The 20,000-nt window shown below is 40.2% G+C and overlaps 3 protein-coding genes across 16 annotated transcripts in view; all 3 read left to right on the forward strand.

Moving 5' to 3' along the window:
* The window catches only part of LOC135096467 (mucin-1-like), a 9,552-nt gene extending 395 nt beyond the window's left edge, over positions 1-9,157 (forward strand). Inside the window, 6 exon segments of the mRNA XM_063997969.1 lie at positions 1-23; positions 1,607-1,679; positions 6,678-6,780; positions 7,557-7,659; positions 8,166-8,344; positions 8,346-9,157. The exon segment at positions 1-23 is cut by the window's left edge and continues 40 nt beyond it. Coding sequence (XP_063854039.1) covers positions 1-23; positions 1,607-1,679; positions 6,678-6,780; positions 7,557-7,659; positions 8,166-8,344; positions 8,346-9,011 — 1,147 coding nt within the window. The 3' untranslated portion in view covers positions 9,012-9,157.
* LOC135096559 (titin homolog) overlaps positions 1-14,958 on the forward strand; it is an 81,693-nt gene extending 66,735 nt beyond the window's left edge. For all 5 annotated transcript variants that reach the window (XM_063998132.1, XM_063998133.1, XM_063998135.1 and 2 more), the window contains 5 exons: positions 1-23; positions 753-839; positions 1,607-1,679; positions 11,853-12,004; positions 13,121-14,958. The exon at positions 1-23 is cut by the window's left edge and continues 40 nt beyond it. The gene's annotated coding sequence lies outside the window, so the exon portion shown is untranslated. The remainder of the gene's footprint in view (positions 24-752; positions 840-1,606; positions 1,680-11,852; positions 12,005-13,120) is intronic.
* A 1,584-nt stretch (positions 14,959-16,542) lies between these two features.
* Positions 16,543-20,000, forward strand: part of LOC135096521 (C-Jun-amino-terminal kinase-interacting protein 4-like) — a 33,237-nt gene continuing 29,779 nt past the window's right edge. For all 10 annotated transcript variants that reach the window (XR_010264768.1, XR_010264769.1, XR_010264773.1 and 7 more), the window contains exons 1-4: positions 16,543-16,796; positions 18,255-18,490; positions 18,754-18,840; positions 19,469-19,589. Coding sequence is in view for 1 of the 10 variants with exons in the window: in XM_063998056.1 (XP_063854126.1) it covers positions 18,275-18,490; positions 18,754-18,840; positions 19,469-19,589 (424 nt within the window). In the remaining 9 variants the exon portion in view is untranslated. The remainder of the gene's footprint in view (positions 16,797-18,254; positions 18,491-18,753; positions 18,841-19,468; positions 19,590-20,000) is intronic.

The raw sequence follows: 20,000 nt of genomic DNA on the forward strand, positions 1-20,000 counted from the left end.
TGACCTGAGGGGCTCCACACAGGGTAAGAGAGAGAGAGAGAGAGAGAGAGAGAGAGAGAGAGAGAGAGAGAGAGAGACTAACTATTTTGTAAAGATTGAGAGAGAGAGAGAGAGATTAACTGCATCGTGTGTGTGTTTGTGTGTGGAGAGAGAGAGAGAGAGAGAGAGAGAGAGAGAGAGAGAGAGAGAGAGAGAGAGAGAGAGAGAGAGAGAGAGAGAGACTAACTATTTTGTAAAGATTGAGAGAGAGAGAGAATTAACTGAGAGAGAGAGAGAGAGAGAGAGAGAGAGAGAGAGAGAGAGAGAGAGAGAGAGAGAGAGAGAGAGAGAGAGAGAGAGAGATTAATTGTTGATAATAGACATGTAATTTTAAATAATAGTAATAATAGTAGTAATAGTAATAATTTGTACAGTGTGTTCAAATTAATAGAGTAACTTTGTTTGTTTGTTTGTTTGTTTGTTTGTTTGTTTGTTTGTTTATTTGTGTTGAATAATTAACTCTAAAGTGTTTTAATTTGTTTTGTTTATCCATGTAATTGTTTTTTTTGTTTTTGTTTATTAACTTATCTTCACCTCCTCCTCCTCCTCCTCCTCCTCCTCCTCCTCCTCCTCCTCCTCCTCCTCCTCCTTTATCTCACTCTCATTTCACTTACTTTCATCTTCTTTGTCTCCTCCTCCTCCTCCTCCTCCTCCTCCTCCTCCTCCTCCTCCTCCTCCTCCTCCTCCTCCTCCTCCTCCTCCTCCTCCAACAGGTTCCTACTCCCAAAAGTCCTTCTCCTCCAGTTACTCCACCTCCTCCTCCTCCTCCTCCTCCAGAGTTGCCACGTACTCCTCCAAAAGTTAGTGTTTGTTTGTTTGTTTGTTTGTTTGTTTGTTTGTTTGTATTAGAAGTCTGTATCTTGTATACTGTAAAGGTTTCTTCATAATTTCATAACTAACATGTACTCTCTCTTCTTTTCCCTCTTGAAACTTTCACAAAACTTCTAAAAACAACGTGCATTTTCTTTTCTCCCTCAAAAACTTTCAAAAACCTTCAAAAACTTCCATTATATTCATAACTAACACGTATTTTCTCCTTTTCCGCTCTTCAAATCTTCACTAAACTTCAAAAAACAACGCACATTTTCTCTTCTCCCTCAAAAAACTTTCAAAAACTTTCAAAAACTTTCAAAAACTTTCAAAAACTTTCAAAAATCTCCAATCTAACCCGTTCTCTCATTTTCCGCTCTTCAAATCTTCACTAAACTTCAAAAAACAACGCACATTTTCTCTTCTTCCCCTTAAAAAACTTTCAAAAACTTTCAAAAACTTTCAAAAACTTTCAAAAACTTACAATCTAACCTGTTCTCTCATTTTCCCTCTTCAAATCTTCACTAAACTTCAAAACCAACGCATATTTTCTCTTCTCCCTCAAAAAACTTTCAAAAACTTTCAAAAACTTTCAAAAACTTACAATCTAACCCGTTCTCTCATTTTCCCTCTTCAAATCTTCACAAACCTTCTAAAAACAACGTGCATTTTCTTTTCTCCCTCAAAAAACTTTCAAAAACTTTCAAAAACTTTCAAAAACTTTCAATATAACTCAATTTTCTCTATCTCCCCGCAGCTGACAAGTCCAAGACCTCCCCCTTTGAGAAGTTTAAGAAGCTAGACTCACAACAGTCACCCCGCCCGGCCAAGTAAGTGGGGAGAATAGCAGAGGGAAGGGGAGGAGAGAAGAAGGGAAGGGAGGGGGGTGAGGAATGGAATAGAATTAAGCCTCAATTCTTTAACGCTTGGTTCTCCCACCACAAATGTTTTCCTAAGGCCACGTAAATAAGAAGCAGGGTTTTCAAGACTATTTCTCCTGTTAGTAATGAAGAAATCTTGTTAATCTTCCACTAGAACCGTAAAAACACCCTTAAAAACTCGTGTAGCTTCAATTAGAATCTTTAAATAACTGTTTCTCTTGTTAATGGTGAAGAAATCTTGTTAATCTTCCACTAGAACCGTAAAAACACCCTTAAAAACCCGTGTAGCTTCAATTAGAATCTTTAAATAAATGTTTCTCTTGTTAATAGTGAAGAAATCTTGTTAATCTGCCACTAGAACCGTAAAAACACCCTTGAAAACTCGTGTAGCTTGAATTAGAATCTTTAAATAACTGTTTATCTTGTTAATAGTGAAGAAATCTTGTTAATCTGCCACTAGAACCGTAAAAACACCCTTAAAAACTCGTGTAGCTTCAATTAGAATCTTTAAATAACTGTTTCTCTTGATAATAGTGAAGAAATCTTGTTAATCTTCCACTAGAACCGTAAAAACTACCTTAAAAACTCGTGTAGCTTCAATTAGAATCTTTAAATAAATGTTTCTCTTGATAATAGTGAAGAAATCTTGTTAATCTGCCACTAGAACCATAAAAACACCCTTAAAAACCCGTGTAGCTTCAATTAGAATCTTTAAATAACTGTTTCTCTTGATAATAGTGAAGAAATCTTGTTAATCTTCCACTAGAACCGTAAAAACACCCTTAAAAACCCGTGTAGCTTCAATTAGAATCTTTAAATAAATGTTTCTCTTGATAATAGTGAAGAAATCTTGTTAATCTGCCACTAGAACCGTAAAAACACCCTTGAAAACCCGTGTAGCTTCAATTAGAATCTTTAAATAAATGTTTCTCTTGTTAATAGTGAAGAAATCTTGTTAATCTTCCACTAGAACCGTAAAAACACCCTTGAAAACCCATTTAGCTTCATTTAGAGCCTTTGGAAAGTAGCGTAGGTAGGATGTAGACATATTTTCAGAATAGAGGACGTGTAATCCTGGTTTTTAAGATGAGTAATGTCGCTCTACTTCTCTCTCTTATTGTTATTTTCTTTTTTTCATTCGTTCATTCTCTTCTCGAAGGCTAAAAATTGCTTCTCTAAGAATCCTCACTAATTTGTCCAACTCAGTCTTGCGTTGTCTAGCCTGAAACTCCGGAATAGGCTATGCTTTCTAAGATTCTTTCAAATTTTTCGTCCATTTTCACGTTTTCTGGGCCAAAAATCTTGAATTGGCTGTTTTTTTTTTAATTTTCAGTCATTTTCACATCTAATTTTATGTTTTCCGGTCTAAAAATCTTGAATTGGCTGCTTTTTTTTTAAAGTTTTCAGTCATTTTTATATCCAAGTACGTTTTGTAGTCTTAAAAATCATGAATTGGCTGTTTTCTAAGAGTTTTTAGTCATTTTCAGGTCTAATTTTTCGTTTTCCGGTCTAAAAATAATGAATTGGCTGTTTTTTTAAGATTTTTCAGTCATTTTCTCGTCCATTTTCACGTTTTCTCGTCTAAAAATCTTGAATTGGCTGGTTTTTAAAGTTTTTCAGTCATTTTCACCTCTAATTTTACGTCCTCTGATCTAAAAACCTTGAATTGGCTGTTTTGTAAGATAGTCAGTCATTTTCCGTCCCTGTTACTTTCTCTGACGTAAAACTCCAAGGACAGCCACGTTTTTTGGTAAGATATTCACCTGGTCCCGTTTTCTAACCCCAGAACGCCAAAATTTCAAACATTTGCAAAGATTTTCAGTGCCAAGTCGCTTCCTTTCATTTTTTCCTCTCCAATCTCACAATCTGAAGCATATTTTTCAAGCCCCATTAGTCAAGCTTGAATTTATAAGGATGGAAGGGTCAGAAAGGGTTTACTGTACAGGTAGTGCTGACACGAACGGCCCGGCTGGATTCACACCACTCGCTTTTAAGAGGCTTGGCGCTTTCATGGACCCAAACTGCCTCTCCTGGTGGTGGCTGTTGTTGTTGTTATTGTTGTTGTTGTTGTTACGTGTGTATGTGTGTGTATCAGTCAAATTTCACTATTTTTGTTTATATTTTCATAATTACTCGTCTGTATAATTGGGTACTTCTACTACTACTACTACTACTACTACTACTACTATTCTGGGTTTGTGATGTCATTTTTTGGAGAGATTTTAAGCAGTATTCATAACTCAAGTGCTGTTTGTTTGTCTGTTGGTTTCCCGAGAATGTTTGTTTACCTTTCTTAACTACGAAATGATTAGCTTAACTACACCCACAGACTTGCCACTGGTGACTGTCTGTTGAGGGTTTTATAAAGTACAATGCAGTTTCTGTCATGCCTTCTTGAAATCTATCTTTTTTTTCCCCGTTATTTATCAATTCACATAATTTATTCATTCCTCTATTTTTCAGACAAAACAGAAAATTAATAACACCCATTAATTGCAGTATTTCTATTATTTTTTTATACATTAATGCAAAGTCAACACCACAGGTCACATTGCAAACCCCACTTGTTGAAATAGAATTAAATCTGAGGTCAATATATCAGATTTGCGTGAAGACAGAGAGGAGAGGCAGAATGAAGGTGTTACGGTAGCAAGCGTCTGTGTTAAGGACTTGTGGTGTCGACTGTACATCCCCTTACTACTGTGTTAGCTAAGTGTTAGGTTAGGAATAATTTCTATAGGTTAGAAATCCCTTTAAATTTGTGAGATAGAGGTTAAGTAGGATGTCTCTCTCTCTCTCTCTCTCTCTCTCTCTCTCTCTCTCTCTCTCTCTCTCTCTCTCTCTCTCTCTCTCTCTCTCTCTCTCTCTCTCTCTCTGTCGTATCCAGATTAAACATCCATTTTATATATATATATAACCAAAATACAATTCAAATTTCCTTCTATTCCTGTGTTTTATCATCGTTTTTCTTTCACCTTCCTCTTCTTTCTTTATCATTCTTGCTAAACATTGTAATCTGTTTCCCTTACCTTGATTTCCCTTACAGATTTAAACTTCCCTTGCATTTCACTGTTACACTCCACCTGGTACTCATCCGACACCTTCATCTTGCAGACAGCCTCGATATACTATCTCTCATTAGCCCTTGTACAGTTGCGGTCAAAAGTCATGCACATTTTATTTATTTTCTTTCATATTCTTCTATCGTATTTTGTGTTCTCTCCATATATACAAATTGTGGGGGTTTTTTTTAGTGTTTTTGTCTTAGCTACGTGTGTTTGGCAGGTGTTTGGCAGGTGCTGGGGTTCTCAAGGGTGTTTTCATGGTTCCAGTGACAGTTTAACAGGGCCCACTGTAACCTACCAGAATTTTCAGTGGAGTTTTCAAGATTTCATTGATAGATTAACAAAAATTCCCAACCTTTATTACAAAAAAACACCCTTGAGAACATCACCGACCGTGTCTGTGACCTTGAAAAACAGCCTTGGTGAAAGAACAGAGCTAAGGGAACGCCAGACTCACGCCTGACCTTCCGCTGTGATGAAAACCTTACGAAAACTTGAGAACCTTAACACATCAGAGGGCGAAAGATTGAGAGAGAGAGAGAGAGAGAGAGAGAGAGAGAGAGAGAGAGAGAGAGAGAGAGAGAGAGAGAGAGAGAGAGAGAGAACACAAAGCACAGTGGAAGTACTTAATGTGTTTAGGACTTTTGACCACAACTGTACATCACTTATCAGAAACAGGGAAATGTTTTTTTTTTTTTATATAAATGTGTATATATGGACACTATATGAACGTTGCAATGACTTGGGCTTGTAGTGAAGGTGTAGAGTTGTGCGTATGTGTGTGTGAGTGTACTGGGATGTGTTTGATAAATATTAATGGATGTATAGATAAGTATTTATGTACATTTAATAGATAATAAGCAATGTATATTTAGAGATAGAGAAAGAGGAGGAGGAGGAGAAAAAATAGACTGTATTTTAATGATATAGATTTCTGTGTATGTATCCAGGACCACACACACATGTACACACGCACGGAGGAGGTGCACACAGCAAGCAGACCTGACCAGACACACCGGTGCACACAGGAGATACATACATGTGTAAACTTTTCATAACCATTAAGTGTACACGGAATCTTATGTACGTACTTTGGTTTCTTGCATTACGCACACAGGTACACACGTGGCAGAGACGCACACGCAGCCAGAAGTTTACATGTACATATTTGTTGTTCGATTCCCCTTCAATTCCTCTCAGAAGTTCATGGTTGTGTTGCCCGTTCAAAATTTCTTCCTTCCCTTTTCCTTCGCTACTAAACTACGGTCAGTTTAGTAAAGATTCATTTTTCTTTTCTTTTTTCGTTTCCTCCCTTCAGTTTGTAATCTAAAATAGTTTTCCTGTTCAATTTTTTTCCCCTCTTCTTCAGATTTACGATTAATTAAGTTTTCCTGTCCAATTTTTTCCCTCTTCTTCAAATTTATACTCATTTAAGTCTTTCTATCCAAAATTTTCCCTTTAAATTCTTTCCCTTCGTATTTGCAGTCCATATATCCTTTCTGTCCAACATTTTCTGTCGTCCTTCACTTCTACGAGTCAAAGTGTCAGCCGTCCGTCCAAATCTTTTCCTGTTCCTTAAAATTTGCAGTCCAACTTTCTATCTCTTGTTTAAATTGGTGAATCCATTTTCATGTTCTCTCAGTTCCTTCCTTCCTTGTCCAAATTCTTCATTCCTCTATTCCTTGTTTAAATTGTCCAATCTTTATGTCCCTCTCAGTTCCCTCTCAGTTCCCTCCTTCCCTGTCCCTGTGTCCAGATGACTCCCTCTTGGTAATCAGCTGTGGCCCAGTCTGAATCTATATTGATAAATTTAGTATAGTGTTCCTTCTTGTACAGTCATAATATTACTTGTTTCACTGTTCCATGCCGTCCCTCCCCCCAGCCCCTTCGCCCTGGCACTGCCCATTATAAGACTTAATGCAACTGCCGTGAAAACCATCATTTTAAACTTCTGTAAGCGAGTCACAGCAGACTATGAACAAAAGGTATATAATCACATGCACTTAGCGCTCTCTCTCTCTCTCTCTCTCTCTCTCTCTCTCTCTCTCTCTCTCTCTCTCTCTCTCTCTCTCTCTCTCTCTCTCTCTCTCTCTCTCTCTCTCTCTCTCTCTCTCTCTCTCATCCCTTTTAAGTTAGTGTACAGAATAACAACACACACACACACACACACACACACACACACACACACACACACACACACACACACACACACACACACACACACACACACACACACACACACACACCTGCATCTTCATAATGTAGTGTTGTAGAAGTTATATAGATGGAATAGCAGGTACCCCACAAGCTTGTAATATAGTTCATCTGTATTGTAAGGGACACACACACACATACACACACACACACACATACATACACACATACACTCAGACACATACACGCACTGACGACCGGACAAGTGACAATCAGAGGCGGTGCTGCCCTGAGGAACCCCACTTGTCTCACCTTCACTGTTCGTTTGGATCAGGTGTACCTCTGACCTGACGAACATCTGTAGACCACTTGACTGAGTCCTCCCCCAGCTGTTTGCGTTCCTGGGTCCCTCCTCCCACTCTGAAGTTTGTGAATTGGCTTGTTAGTGTTTAAAAAGCGTTTTACATACACAAATTGACTGATATCCAAAAATTTTAATCTTTTTCTCACTGTGATGGCTTGCAAACGGTTACCAAGAGTGCTTTTCCAGTTGGTGATGTAGGAATCTTGTTAATCTGTCACTACAACCGTAAAAACACCATCAGAGGTCCGTGTGTCACCAGCTAGAGCCTTTGGAACAGTGAAGGTTTGGTACAGGTGTGGGGTCAAGTACAAGCCTTGGTTCCAGGGGTCATACTGTGTAGTTAAGGGTGCGCAAGATTTCAAGGGTGTTTTTACGGTTGTAGTGACAGTTTAACATGACTAATACATTACTGTCTGGAGGAACGGTCTGCTGGGCGCCTCTACGGAATTCTGAAATTGGCCATATTGAAAGAATTGCAGCGGTTTTTAATACTACGCCAAAATATTAAGTAACTGAACTACGGAAGCTGAAATATGATTGGAGGAGAAGACAAGGGACCCAAACAGCTATTGGAGGGTACACCAGACATTCACTGACCAACCCAAACAACCCAATTAGGCGGCATTTGCATGTTATTCTTTGCATTAATCCACCACGCCCGCACGCACGCCCACACGGCCTCCTCGCTCGCTTCAACTCTTCCTCCCTTCCTACAGTGGCAAGGGCGGTCCTCCTCCTGCTGGTGGTGTGAGTGCCCCTCTTTTCCAGCTGTCCTCTCAACTGACTCGCAGCGCCTCGAGCGTCAAGGATTTACTTCTGAATTGGTGTCAGTGCAGAACCCGTGATTATAAGGTATCCCTGCTAATCATACGTGCTGCTCCTCCCTCCCTCCCACGCAGTCACCCCCCGCAGTCACCCCACGCAGTCACCCAAACAGTCACCCCACGCAGTCACCCCCACGCAGTCACCCAAGCAGTCACCCAAGCAGTCACCCCACGCAGTCACCCAAGCAGTCACCCCACGCAGTCACCCCACGCAGTCACCCCCACGCAGTCACCCAAGCAGTCACCCAAGCAGTCACCCAAGCAGTCACCCAAGCAGTCACCCAAGCAGTCACCCAAGCAGTCACCCAACGCAGTCACCCCACGCAGTCACCCCACGCAGTCACCCCACGCAGTCACCCAAGCAGTCACCCCACGCAGTCACCCAAGCAGTCACACAAGCAGTCACCCAAGCAGTCACCCAAGCAGTCACACAAGCAGTCACCCCACGCAGTCACCCACGCAGTCACCCCACGCAGTCACCCCCACGCAGTCACCCCCACGCAGTCACCCCCACGCAGTCACCCAAGCAGTCATCCCACGCAGTCACCCAAGCAGTCACCCACGCAGTCACCCAAGCAGTCACCCCACGCAGTCACCCAAGCAGTCATCCCACGCAGTCACCCAACGCAGTCACCCCCGCAGTCACCCACACGCAGTCACCCAAGCAGTCACCCACGCAGTCACCCCAAGCAGTCACCCAAGCAGTCACCCAAGCAGTCACCCAAGCAGTCACCCCACGCAGTCACCCAAGCAGTCACCCAAGCAGTCACCCAAGCAGTCACCCAAGCAGTCACCCACGCAGTCACCCAAGCAGTCACCCAAGCAGTCACCCAAGCAGTCACCCAAGCAGTCACCCACGCAGTCACCCAAGTAGTCACCCAAGCAGTCACCCAAGCAGTCACCCAAGCAGTCACCCAAGCAGTCACCCCACATACTCACATCCACCTGTCCACATCTCCACTGAGCCTTCCAGTTACCCCTCCACCTTTCATCCACTCATTCCACCTTCACAAATACCTCCACTCACGCCCTCCACTTTTCATTTATCCATCCGTACGTGCGCCGCCACTTCACTGCCACCCCCACTTACTCTTCCACATCATCCACAGTTACCTCCACTGCCTCCACCCCTTACTCATGTCTTCCACCTGCTCATCCACCTTGCTCCACATCACTCTCTCTCTCTCTTCCACCTCTCCCTCTCACTCTCCCTGCATCTGCGTGTTTTTTGGGTGTGAAATAATCTCTCTCTCTCTCTCTCTCTCTCTCTCTCTCTCTCTCTCTCTCTCTCTCTCTCTCTCTCTCTCTCTCTCTCTCTCTCTCTCTCTGTTTTGCCACCCCCATCACGAGACTGAGGCAAGGGGCGCCACACCACACCACACCACCACCACCACCACCACCACACAGTGAAGAGAAATGATTTATAACAACAACGAAGATGAAGAAGAGAGAAAATTGATAACAGGGAGATAGAGAATCATAAAAAATCTAAAATAAAACAAAAAATAAACAAAAGAGCGAGTTAAACATGGCAGAATATTGATAAATGGAAGGTTTGTTGAGAAAATGGGATAAAAAAAAAGGAGGAAAAGAAAACGGAGGTGCAAGCTAACTCAACTCTCGTACGCTTACTGAAAATTCTTGTACATATCTTTCTTCCGCGTTTTCTTTGCTGTGACGCTTCAATTAACAGTCACCTAAAATAGAATGCTTAAAACACTAAGGAAATTACAAGAAATATATATACAATCTTCCCCTTGCCAATTCTGTCCTTTGAGAGGCCTATATAACTTTCCATAGGCCTAGGCGTGGTGTATATATTGTAAATACATACACACACACACACATACACGCATATACACACACGTTATGGAAATTTGTGCTTGTGTGTGCGTTTGTATGTATAGCTTCATGTACACATTGCTTTCAGTTGTGTAGCATGCATACGTACGTTTGTGTGCGTGTGACCGCCAGGCTGGGAGGCTCTTTTTTGTAGGCCTAATGGTGGGAAGTGAAATATTTAGGCCTATTGAAGGAAAGTATTCAGATTTTTGTATCTTAAATGTATTTTTTCATTATTACCATTGTTAGTGCTCGTAATAATGATGATGATGATGATGATGATGATGATAATAATAATAATAATAATAATAATAATAATAATAATAGATAAAAATACATAAAAAATAATAAATAGCATTAAAAAAAGCAAATAAACAAGGACAAACGAAAAAATAAACAGATTTACTTAAAAAAAAACAATTTTCCCATACAATCCACTGTCACTTAAAAAATAACAATAATAACAAGTCAGACAGAATACGAGAGACACCCTTAAAATAATCGCGGAAGAAAACGGGAAGAATATAAACATTGCGCGCGTATTTTCAACTTGTCTCCTTCCCAACAGCCTGGCTTCAAACAAATATGCATGTCCTATTATTAGTATTAGTTTAGCCTGTCTGTGTGTGTCTAGCAGTGAGGGAAGTGATAACACAGACACACGGTAACTGCTAGACTGATGCGTTCACTGTAAACTGAACAGCGACTGAATGAATGAAAGATATCAAGATCAAGATTAAGATCAAGATTAAGATTAAGAAGATTGAGAGATTAGGTATATGAGAGAGAAAAAAACAGAAAAATAGCATCAGTTTAGCCGTGTGTCCGTGTGTCCGTGTCCTCACCAGCCTCAGTTACTGCCACGCACCTTATGACACACCCTGTATCTTAATAGCCCAACATTAGAGCACGGGTATAGAAAATAGCCCAATTCACCCGCACGGCTCAAACATAGCCCAATAACTAGCCCAATTCCTACTAGTTCATTAATGTTTGATTTAAAAATGTAAAAATAGCAAAAATAGAACCAAAAATAGAAAAATTGGAATGTTGGGATTTTTTTTTATTTTGCATGTGTATATTAATTTGTTTGTTTGTTTTGTTGTTGTTTATTTTCTAATCTTATTTTTATTTTATCTTATTATTTTTTTCAATGTGCTTTTACTTTTTTTTTAATATTTTTCCTTATTTTTTTTATAACTCTCTCTCTCTCTCTCTCTCTCTCTCTCTCTCTCTCTCTCTCTCTCTCTCTCTCTCTCTCTCTCTCTCTCTCTCTCTCTCTCTCTCTCTCAAGAATTATTATTATTATTATTATTATTATTATTTTTATTATTATTTATCAGTTCTTCTTTGTCTATTTTCTTTTAATAATACAATGAAACAACTTAGGTTAAAATTCTCTCTCTCTCTCTCTCTCTCTCTCTCTCTCTCTCTCTCTCTCTCTCTCGTATTCTGAAACGTTTTGGTTCTTATTAAACTATCAGAACCACAAAAAAACACCCTTGAGAACCCCAACAACTTCCACTGCAGCCTGTTAAACTATCAGAACCTTGAAAAACACCCTTGAGAACCCCAATAACGTCCACTACAGCCTGTTAAACTATCAGAACCTTGAAAAACACCCTTGAGAACCCCAACAACGTCCACTGCAGCCTATTAAACTATCAGAACCACGAAAAACACCCTTGAAAACCCCTTTATTTCCACAACACGCTATCAGAATACAAAATAAACTAAAAAAAAACGTTTAAGAATACAGTTTTTGCATCCTCGTAGCCTATCATGCATCCTTAGCGGTATAACTCATTGTATTTCTCTTTTTTCCTCTCCCTCTCTCCACCACCACCACCACCACCACCACCACCACCTACAGGGAGTGAAGATCGAGAATTTCAGCACGAGTTGGAACGATGGGATGGCTTTCTGTGCTCTTGTTCACCATTTCTACCCTGATGCCTTCGACTTTGATAAGCTGAACCCCAAAAACAGACGTTATAACTTTGAACTTGCTTTCCGTGTTGCTGAGTAAGTATGAACGATGCCTACTGGTGTTGAACGATGCTTTTTGGAGTGTTATTATTAGTCCTGTTATTGTTACTAATGTTTCTTTCGTTTTTTTTTTTTCGTTGTCTTTCATCACTTATGTCCACCTCCCTAGTGCAAGAGTTAACCAGTATTCTCAGTCTTTCACCACTATTTTGTCCACCTCCCTAGTGCAAGAGTTAACCAGTATTCTCAGTCTTTCACCACTATTCTGTTCACCTCCCTAGTGCAAGAGTTAACCAGTATTCTCAGTCTTTCACCACTATTCTGTCCACCTCCCCAGTGCAAGAGTTAACCAGTATTCTCAGTCTTTCACCACTATTTTCTCCACCTCCCTAGTGCAAGAGTTAACCAGTATTCTCAGTCTTTCACCACTATTCTGTCCACCTCCCCAGTGCAAGAGTTAACCAGTATTCTCAGTCTTTCACCACTATTCTGTCCACCTCCCTAGTGCAAGAGTTAACCAGTATTCTCAGTCTTTCACCACTATTCTGTCCACCTCCCTAGTGCAAGAGTTAACCAGTATTCTCAGTCTTTCACCACTATTCTGTCCACCTCCCTAGTGCAAGAGTTAACCAGTATTCTCAGTCTTTCACCACTATTCTGTCCACCTCCCTAGTGCAAGAGTTAACCAGTATCCCCAATCTTTCATCTCTTTCACTGGTAAACTCCTGAACTCCCTGCCAGCTTCTGTGTTTTCCTCCTTCCTATGACTTGAACTCTTTCAGGAGGGAGGCTTCAACACACTTATCCTTAAATTATCGATAATCTTAACTCGGAAACTAAAAAAAAAATAGATTGAGTAGGATTTTATTTATTTTTTTATTTAATTTTCTATTTTATTTATTTATCTATTTATTTACTTATGTTTATTTATTTTGTACATTCCGCGGTGGCTGTTCCAATATTTTTTTTAAGCCCAAGATCACAGCAAGTTCATTTATATTCTTTAATAGATTTGAATTGTGAAGCTTCCTATGACTAAATTAATATGTGATGTTTTGTTGAGTTAGTGAGTGATACACCTATTGTTATATAATTAAGCAGAGTAAGGTAGATTGAAATTTGCTTGTGTACTGAATTGTAATCCCGTTGCAGTGAGAGAGCTGGTGTGATGCCCTTGCTGGACGTAGAGGACATGGTCATGATGAAGAAACCTGACTGGAAATGCGTCTTCACCTACGTACAATCACTATACAAAAGATTCAAGGACGAGTGAAGAGTGAAGAGCTTATTATGGAGCTATCACGAACGCCACCCCGCCCCACCGCGCCGCCCCGTGCTTCCCCTGGCGCCGACGGTGGTGGTGATGGTGGTTGAGCTCCGTTTTCTTTAAAGGTCCTCAGGGGTCCCTTAAATATTCTTAAATGTGTCCCTTTCTGTGCGTGTGTGTGTGTGTGCGTGTGTGTATGTATGTGAGTGTGTACGTGTGAGTGTTTTCTTATTATTACTGTCAATTATTACTATTACTACTATCTCTATCGTTATTAATATTTATTTTCTCTTTTTCTTTCCTACTACTACTACTACAACTACTACTAAAATACTTTTATTATTATTTATTTATTTATTCCGTCCCTCTCAGCTTATCTAGTTATTTACATTCTCTCTCTCTCTCTCTCTCTCTCTCTCTCTCTCTCTCTCTCTCTCTCTCTCTCTCTCTCGTTTCAATGATTTTCGGGACCAACGCATCCAGACAGAGGCATCACAAAGGAAAACAAACGAAAAACAAACGAAGAATATCCCACGCGTCTGTTTGAAAAAGGTCAAAGTTTTTTCGAGGAAGATAGTTTAAAACTCTTTCTTTCTTAATTTATTCTTTTTAAATTATTGGTGTATTTCTTCTTATCTCTCTTTAAATATTTAATTACGTTTAAAGCCATCATGTTGTTCCTCCTATGTGTGTGTTTGTATGTACGTTAGCTCTTAAGTATGAGTGTGGCGGGGCTAAACACACACACACACACACACACACACATGTACGTATAAATCCGCACATGGCATCCTTCTCATGTACGTTTGAGAGGTAAACACATACGTACACACATTTTATATATGCTAATATATATATAGTAATGCGTGTGTGTGCGTGTGTGCGTGTGCGTGTGTGTGTGTGAGGTTTTAGCATCAGTGAAGCAAATTTTGGAGCTTCATTCCTTTAAATATACGACAAAAACACTTGCACTGCCCCCCTGCCCCTCCCGAGCCCCCCAGTACAGGGAGCAGCGCCCCCCCACCGCCCCGAGGCCCACAGACACCCGCCGCGCCTCTGCCACACCCATAACCCGTGCTGTGTTTATAATATTATTGAAAAGCTCAATTTATTACTACTACTACTACTGCTACTATTACTATTACTATTATTACTATTATCTGCTGTTTATATATATATTTTACTGCAGACTACTCAATATTTAACTACTACTATTACTACTATGACTGCTTCTATGCATAGTAAGAGAAATATCCTTTTATGCTTTTATATATATATGTATGTATGTATGTCTGCTATTACATAATGAAGTAATATATTGTTCTCTCTCTCTCTCTCTCTCTCTCTCTCTCTCTCTCTCTCTCTCTCTCTCTCTCTCTCTCTCTCTCTCTCTCTCTCTCTCTCTCTGGTATCAAGGTTCATTTTAATTTTATCGTACGTAATTTTAGGAATAAGCCTAACATTTTTGGGTCTCGCTATATTTTCCCCCATAAGTTAAGAAAATGTGCAAGAATTTAAAGATAGTTCACATTTAAGTCATTTTATTTCATCTTCTATTATTATTACTCTTTCTCTCTCTCTCTTTCTTTCTTTTTCCCCTCTCTCTCTCTCTCTCTTTGGCAGATATTTAGATCTTGTTTTGATTTTTTTGCTTCCTCGCTTTATATTAAAGGTTACATGGTGCTCTGTTGCCGATAATAAAAGATATATATGAAAAAAAAAAGCTGTTTCATTTTTATTTTATCCCTAGAGAGAGAGAGAGAGAGAGAGAGAGAGAGGTAAGTCTTGTTCTTGATCTCTTTCGCCCCGCCTAGCCTAATTTTCAAGTATTTTTGCTGTATTAGTGTAGAAATGTTGTTAATTTTTCACTGAAACCGTAAAAACCCTCTTAAAAACCCGTGTGTCACTTCAACTACAGCCTTTTAAGTGTTTTTTGCTGTATTAATGTAGGAGTCTTGTTAATCTGTCACTGGAACCGTAAAAACACCTTTGAAAACCCGTGTGTCACTTCAACTACAGCCTTTGCAAAGCAGTGAAGGTTCTCAAGAGTGTTTCTCCTGTTAGTAATGTAGAAATGTTGTTAATCTGTCACTGGAACCGTAAAAACACCCTTGAGAACCTGAGAGAGAGAGAGAGAGAGAGAGAGAGAGAGAGAGAGAGAGAGAGAGAGAGAGAGAGAGAGAGAGAGAGAGAGAGAACCTTACATGGAAAAGCCTGAAGAAAAAGAAGAAGAAGAAAAAGAAAGAAGAAGAAGAAGAAGCACTGAACTCAAAACAAATAAAATAAACGAAACTATTATGAAAAATAAATAAATAAATAAATAATGCAGGTGTCCTAAGTTTTTCTCATTTTTTGGTCCTTTTTACCGTGTCCCGAAGGCTGGCAATGACACAGGATGAGGTCAAAGGTCATGGCTATTAGCGGGAGAACCCAGAATGCCCACAGATGAAGGAGAGGAGGAGAAAGTTTCTGGTAAATACAGTATCACGTGTTTGGGTTCTGTCAGGCACTTTTAAACACCCTCCCCGCATCTTTATATCTTAAAGGCTCTAATTAAAGCTACACGGGGTTTTTAAGGGTATTTTTATGGTTCCAGTGACAGATTAACAATATTTATACATTATTAGCTGAAGAAATTGTCTAGAGAGCCCGGTTAAGCATCTGTGTGGCCTTGAGAAACAGTTATGGTGAGCGAGCGAAAATTTGAATATTTGTGTTGTCAGATGAGTCACTTTATGTCAGAATATTTTAATGGTCACCTACGCAAGGATACCATATTGAATAACGGAGAAATATACTAGGTGGCTATGAATGCACTATAAAGCAATTAAATACCACAAAATAGAGTCAGAAATTAATACGTTGAAGAAAATTGATGTAAAAAGGGACATATTGAATAGAATAAGGTGAAATACGTTTAAAAAAGGCATGAAAAAATATGGAAAGACTGAAAATAGATTATAAAGCAATAAGGGATATATTAGTTTACCCCCAAAAATAACAAAGAAATGAAACAAATAAAAAAAATAAATAAATGCCTTACGAAAGCATAATTCAAGACGAAGAAATAGAAAAACACTACAAATAAATTTAAAAAGCGTAAAAAAAATACATAAATCTACCCTGAAAGAAAGAAAACAGAGAAGCAGAACAAATGAGAGAAAAAAAACTAAATATCTTATAAGACCATCTCAAACGGCGAAAAAATAAGAAAAACACAGCAAATAATTTTCAAAACAATAAAAAACACACAAACCAACCCAAGAAAACAAAATAAAAAAAACAAGTAAAGAATTATTGGAACCTCGAGCGAGAGAGAGAGAGAGAGTGAGTGTTGACAATGGCCGTTCGTGACTGGCAGTGTTTACAGTTACATTTTCCTTAATTATTCCTCGCCCACACCTGCCCGCGATATCTGCCACACCTGCACACGTCGAGCAACCCTCCGCGCACACGCACACGCACGCAAACCCCAGGAAATAAGGCGGAGAGCGAGGAAAAGTGGAGAAATGTGCCCGTTTAGCGTCTCCAGTGAAGGAAAACACTAAGAAAATATTTCTTGTAAGGAACCTGACGTGACTCATCCCTTGCTTTGCTTGTTGTTGTTGTTGTTTTGTTTTTTGTGAGATTTTGAGCCCCTGGTTGCGTTTTGGGGGTCATCTTTGCGGTCAGGTCAATAAATAACCCAGTACGGAGAAATTTAGAATCCGTATTGTTGTTTTTGTCGTTTTTCGTTCATTTTTTGGTTAGTTCAAGGAAGCGATGTTGTTTTTTTGGGTTATTTTGGTTTGGTTTGCAGTTATTTTTCTTGTTTTGGGCGAATTGGGGTGAGTGTGTTATAAATATAGATTTTTGGGGCGTGAAATCTTTATTATTTATTTGTTTAAGGAGGGGAAGGTAATCTGGGTGTTCCTTGGCGAGTTTTCCTACGTCCTGTGTTGGTTTTCCCTTTAATTATCGTTTTTTTTCCATTTTTTTATTTCATTATCTACAAATTTATACTTTTTTTTTCATTTTTTTTCGTTTTTTTTTTTTTTTTTGGTCTAATATAAGTTACTGCATTTATTTTTTCGCCCCTTTCATTAAATATCTCAATGTTAATATTCTTGTTTGTTTGTTTGTTTGTTGTTGTTGTTGTTTACAGAAGCAGCAGCTGTACCACTATCATAACCCTTTAATTACTAGAAAATATCTTAACTACCGCTACATTTTTAAGATTGTTAGCCTTTTAAACCAATGCATCCCTTCTTATATCATCCTAGGGTGTGGCTGTGTGTGTGTGTGTGTGTGTGTGTGTGTGTGTGTGTGTGTGTGTGTGTGTGAGCAGCAGGGGGCCTTCACTTTGGCTGTACAGAAAGAGGGTACACCAGGCAGCTTATCTTACCTGGTGGGGGTGACAGGGGGGGGGGGGTGACAGGGTGGATGACTGGGGGACAGGTAGCAGGTGACGGGGGCCTCGGGGGGTGGGTAGCAGGGGGGCTTAGGGGGCAAGTGACAGGGCTCAGAACTCAGGGGACAGGGGGCGGGTAGCAGGGGGGGCTCAGGGGGCAGGTGGGGGGCGCGGCTCCTCGGCACGGACCGCAGAAAGGAGGGGAAAAAATAACGAGAAATATTTAAATAATGGTTGTGATGTTAGTTACCTATTGAATTAATTTCCTACGCTGCGGTAACAACAATAACAACAACAACAACAACGACAACAGGCCTGCGAATCACAGTAGACTAGAAGGAAGAGACTGAAAAACACAATCATTTATACTTTAATTGCTTATACCCCCCCCCCCCACACAGTAAACAACCACCACCACCACCACCACCACCACAAAAAAGCACAAACAAACAAACAAACGAACATAAATAATATAATTCCCTCGTTTCCCCCTTCCGACACATACAACGATCATTTAAATCACCCAAAACGAACCAAAAAAACACCACATTTATCAAACCGCACCTATTGCCTTAACAAACACCCCATTAATCACCCCACAACTCTCTCCCCTCCCATTCCTCCCACAGTAACCACCACCACCGCCACCATGGACCTTCTGGATGGGGAGACAGTGTACAACTCCCATGACGAGTCCCATGTCGTCATGTCGGAGAAGGTTCAGTCCCTCGCCGGCAGCATTTATCAAGAATTCGAGCGGATGATTGGCCGGTACGATGAGGATGTCGTTAAGGACCTCATGCCGTTGGTAGTCAACATCCTGGAGTGTCTGGATCTTGCCTACACCGAGAACCAGGAGCATGAGGTGTGTGGGGGCGTTTGACGGGGTCTTGGGGCGGGGGGCGGTCCATGGTATGTGTTGTTTAGGGTTTGTTAAGGGTTTGGTTACTTATTTGGTATTACTGTTGCTGTTAGGGAGGTTTTTTTAGGGTTTTTAGGGTGTGTCTGGAGAATTAAGCCTCTATTTTGCAGCTTATTGTTAAATTAGTCAATGTTTAATTAAGTTAGGTAAGGTTAGGTTAGTTTAGAATTTACTGTTCCTCTTCTGCCACTGTTATCGTCACTCAGGTGGAGGTGGAGCTGCTGCGAGAGGATAACGAACAGCTGGTGACACAGTACGAGCGCGAGAAACAGCTGCGTAAGGCCTCCGAGCAGGTGAGTGTTCGTGGCGCTTATAGTTCTGCAAAATACAGTGTGTTTTGCTCCTTTCTTGCTTTGTTCCTTCGTGGCGCTTATACTTTCGCGTTATGGTCGGTTTTCTGCATCTTACTTTGGCGTTTGTTTGTGTCGCTTATGTTTCTGTGCCTTCCTTTCTTCGTGACGCTTATACTTCTGCAATAGCCTCAATTTTATGCATATTCTTTCCTTCTTTCTCTTCTTCATTCGTTTCGCTTATACTTCTCTTCTCCAATATTCTTTCCTACGTCTTATTTTTTCCTTCTTTCCTTCCCTCATTCGCGTCGCTTATACTTCTTCAATATCCTCTTCTATATCTTCCTTCCTTCTTTCCTTCCCTCACTTGCGTCGCTTATACTTCTCCAACGCGCTCTTCTGTATCTTCGTCCCTTGCTTCCTTCGTGTCGCTTATACCCACCGATAAATAAATGAAATAAAATAAGGTTTTCATCATTTTTTGGCATCTTTCACTAACCTCATCACCAATCATTATTTATTTATATATTTCTTAACCCAGCATCCACTTATCTATCTATCTATCTCTTCCACCACTTCTGTTATCATTAATGGCTGTATCTATCCACTTATCCACTTATCCACCTTTCAGAAACTGCTGGAACTTGAGGATGGCATGGAGGAAGAGAAGAAAAAGTGCCAGTCAAGGGTAGAGACGCTGGAATCTATAGTGAGGATGCTGGAACTCAAGAATCGGAACGCGTCAGACCACGGTAAAGAGATACGCATCTTTTGTTCTGTCGCTTATACAGGAGAGGCAGCGGTGGTGGTCGGCAGTCAGTCTGTAGTGAAATTTTGCGGTTTTTCAAGGGTGTTTTGCGGTTTTTCAAGGTGTTTTTGCAGTCCCAAGGCTGTCGGTGAGGTGCTGTGAAGGGTTGGGGTGGTGTGCTGTGGGGCGCGCTGTGGGTGCTGTGTGGGTCTTGTGGGTCCTGCTGTGGTGTCAAGATTTGAGGAGGTGCTGTGTAGGGAATAGATTTTACTACTACTTCTACTACTACTACTACTATTACTTCTACTACTACTACTACTACTACTACTTCTACTACATCTTGAAGCCAGTTAGCTGAAGGAGAGGAGAGAGGAGTGAAAGATCTATTATCAACACAAGCAAACAAAAAAATTAT

The sequence above is a fragment of the Scylla paramamosain genome, unplaced genomic scaffold (genome assembly GCF_035594125.1).
Source record: "Scylla paramamosain isolate STU-SP2022 unplaced genomic scaffold, ASM3559412v1 Contig4, whole genome shotgun sequence".
NCBI lineage: Eukaryota > Metazoa > Arthropoda > Malacostraca > Decapoda > Portunidae > Scylla > Scylla paramamosain.